We start from the raw sequence: 3,596 nt of genomic DNA, 5'->3' as shown, positions 1-3,596 counted from the left end.
TGTGTGTGTGTGTGTGTGTGTGTGTGTGTGTGTGTGTGTGTGTGTGTGTGTGTGTGTGTGTAGAAGAGAGACAGAAAAGAAGCACCTGAAGAGACATCAGAGCGAGGGACACAAGAATGCCCTGAGAGGATCGTAAAGAACTCTGTTCCCAGGTGATCAAACTGGGAAGTGTATGGTTTCTGTCAAGCCCCACTCTTGACTCCTTCAAGAACCTATCCTTAACCACAAGTTGCAGCATCACCTCCAGCAGCAGGAGAGAATAGGAAAACGTTCATCCCTATTGCAGGCATGGCCAAAAGTTAGCTCAGTGTTGCCAGTTGGGAAGAAGCAGAAACATGATGAGGACTGGCAAGCTGTTGTGCACAAGTGAGCCGAGACAGAGGAGCGTGTATGTTATGGTGCTTATGCATGTGTAAGTGTGAGGCTGTCAGTGAACAAAATCAGTGGAGAATGAGTGCAAGATCCCTTCCTTTTCCATAAGCAAGCACTTTTCTTCTCTCAATTCCCTGTGCTGTGGCAGCAGTAATCTCACAGATCTTCCATTTGCTCTTTTACAGGATTGTGGTGCCTTTTGTGAGAACCTGTCTCATGGTCTTGCCTTCAGTGCAAACCATTTGGAAGAGCCTGACAGATGTTTTTGTTGCACCATTCTTTCATAGCGTAGGCCGATGCTTTGCCATGGTTAATATACGTCTGGATCAAGAGTAACTGTCAGGGTTGCAACACTGCTGTAATTGTAGATGGTGTTATACCTCTTTCTAATGTAACATGCAAGCACTTACCATTCATTCCAACCTGCTAAGATGATAATGGCTGGTTAAGTGGGAACATGCTATTATTCTAAAACTCATTTATTTTCAGGGAATGAATTTAAGACTAAGTAGGCAGTTTTCATATCTAACTATTTTAACAGCAGAATAAATGTGGAGTATGTTGGCAACACTTTATTTTAATGGTACGTTGATTGCTGGATTACAGAAAAAAATCTCTTGAAGGTTTAATTGCCACCATTGTGATAACGATTGGCATTATTACAAGAAATATTTAAATTAGTAGGCTGAGATACTGTGGGTGAGAATGATCTCTAGGGTTTCACACTGATTTCACTGCAGTTCCTAGAGGGATCATTTTTGGCCCTCACTTTGCTAAATGATATACACAGTCCATTATTATCTGCATTGAAAAAGAAGGGCACGATGCATAAGCATACAGAGAAGTTAACTCTTCCATAATTCTCCTGTGTTGGGGAAAAAGCTCCCAGAAGGTTATCCCTTAAGATAAGGTGTTACCTAATGATTTGAACTATCAGCTAATCTGTATATTTTATTTAATAAGAGGTTAACTTTGCTGTATATTTTGTACCTTTGTAAATGGCACTTGATGAGCTTTCTTTGAAGCATTATTTCTATAGTATTTGAATTCTAACAAACTTACTAGGCAGTGAGAGTGAGAAACTGCAAATAAATGACTTAAACTAAAATTTCAATGTATAAATTATGCAGATTTTAAGCATTGCTGTGCAATTCTAAGACATCCATTATATATATAGTTGTGTGCAAAAGAAAAGAGTATAAGATTTTTAATACAAGACTATGCAAAAGAGCTGGAAATACCTGTTTATGAGAAGTGCGTTTTTTTTTATTAAAAATGGACAGTAGTAAATGCAACCCTGCCTATTTCTGTGTGTTATCTGTGTGGACATTGAGATATTTAAAATGCTGGATGCTATGCTGGCACTTTAACTAAGTAACAAGCTATTAAATAAGTCAAGTGGATGTAATTGGTATCCTTGTCTAACTCCTTGTCTACTGACTTGACTCTCTATGTTGCTTATTTCTACTTTGAATTCTAACCCATAACAAAGCCCTTTTTCTGTCTGCACTTAATACAGCCTGTAAAGCAGAGTAACAGAACATATGCAGAGGTACACTGAAGTTAGATTAGCCTTCTAATGGGTTTATGCTGCTGTTTTTTCCTGCCCTTGTAAATGTTTGTATGATTTAGAATTTTATTTTCTAAAACGGTGTCACAGATTTCTTATCAAAAAGGGTATAAAATAAAATAATAAAAAATCAGCTTTTTCCAATTGTCAACTTTATTTTTTCAGGTTTTTCAACTCTTTAAAAAGCTCTTAAAATGCTGAACAGTATGAAATACTTCCAGAATGTGAGAGAGGGAAAAGAAGTAAATAAGCATCAGTACTGTTCTGCTAATATCCACTGTATTTAACTTATAGAGAAAAATTATGTATCTTTTTGTGTCAAATTATGCCCAGACAGAATGTGTCTTTTTCAGGTCTCTTGGTGCAGAATTTTGGCTGCATCCCCCAGGCTTATTTCTTTTTAAGGGTGCATGCTTTATTTACAAATGAGCTGCAGAATTTCCTTACTCACTGGCCTGCAGGAGCTAGCTAACACTGCGGTTTTTTTTGCACATTAAGAACTTCTTTTCTATTTGTCACAGTTAGAGAGGGATTCGTATGGCTTTTGAAAACTGGACCCTACTGACTAGTACACACTGAGACTTCTTGCAGAAGTTAGCTTATTCTTCTGATGTGGTCTTACCTTTCTTCTGTTGAAACTGAAGTATTTATGCTGAAAATAAAGATTGATCGGGCCAGGCTTGATTTCTTTTGAGATTTTTTTTCTTTTACAAAATCCAAGGATGTTTACAGATCTTTTCTACATAAAAAAAAAAAATAAATAAAAAAAAATCCATGTAATGAATTAATTAACCAAAAATGTGCCTTGAATTAGTACTTGTCTAAGAAGAGCTGGTCTAGAAGGAGCCCTATAAAAGCCTGAGATAGGAGAGAACTCAGGTGTGCATCCAACCTTGAGATTAAGGAGAAGTATAGCCATTTAGGTTATATACTGCTGCATGTATGCACTCAGTAGCTTACTGAAGTCATCCAGCTCTGGCTACCACAGAGAATAAAGGAGAATGATTTTCTTAGTTCTTTTGATTTGAGCCTTTCTGTTTGTCATGAACTGGTTCTGTTACTGTGCATCTGCCCCAGACTGCACTGGATTTCAGCAATCACAGACTTCAGGAATTGAAAGTTGTGACATATGACAAAGCTCTGCCATAACTGATACCATCCATGGACAACAGGAACTGAATGGGTGCTGGCTCTAATCTGTGCTTGTAGATTTAGGATCCATTCCTTAAATTCATTTCTAATTGTTTTGAAACGTGCACAAATGATACCAGCTGGCACTGGAACAGCAACGTACAGATAAGAGTTAGGCAAAAGAGGGAATCCAGAAACTTAATCTCATTCTCTACTACAAATCTAGGAAAAATTGCATCTGATTCAGATCATCTGTTTTGAATTGTGCTCTGTGAAATGGGAAAAATGCTGTTGCTCAAAGCAAACTTTCCATCATTGTGGTAGAGTTGTGAGGGTAAGTAAATGAAGTGTGAGATGTTCCAATTCTAACCTGTTTTTTGTTACTGTAGACCTTACAGACAACTGGAGATTCAGTTCTGTGATGTAAAATGTTTTGGTGTTATGTTTGTCGTAGAGGTCACAAGTAACAGACAGAAGTAACCCCATTTATCTTCATGGGCTTTTCTCTTTTAACTCACAGTGA

The 3,596-nt window shown here is 37.5% G+C and overlaps 1 protein-coding gene across 1 annotated transcript in view; it reads left to right on the top strand.

Annotated features, from left to right (window-relative positions):
* CAV2 (caveolin 2) overlaps positions 1-2,626 on the top strand; it is an 8,988-nt gene extending 6,362 nt beyond the window's left edge. Inside the window, exon 3 of the mRNA XM_042872779.1 lies at positions 558-2,626. Within this exon, the coding sequence (XP_042728713.1) occupies positions 558-708 (151 nt within the window). The 3' untranslated portion in view covers positions 709-2,626. The remainder of the gene's footprint in view (positions 1-557) is intronic.
* Positions 2,627-3,596: the final 970 nt, after the last annotated feature.

This window comes from Lagopus leucura, unplaced genomic scaffold (assembly GCF_019238085.1).
Source record: "Lagopus leucura isolate 7727_CA_CO unplaced genomic scaffold, USGS_WTPT01 Super-Scaffold_100008, whole genome shotgun sequence".
Taxonomy (NCBI): domain Eukaryota; kingdom Metazoa; phylum Chordata; class Aves; order Galliformes; family Phasianidae; genus Lagopus; species Lagopus leucura.
The sequence above is the reverse complement of the archived record's forward strand: the minus strand, read 5'-3'. Positions and strand labels throughout refer to the sequence as shown.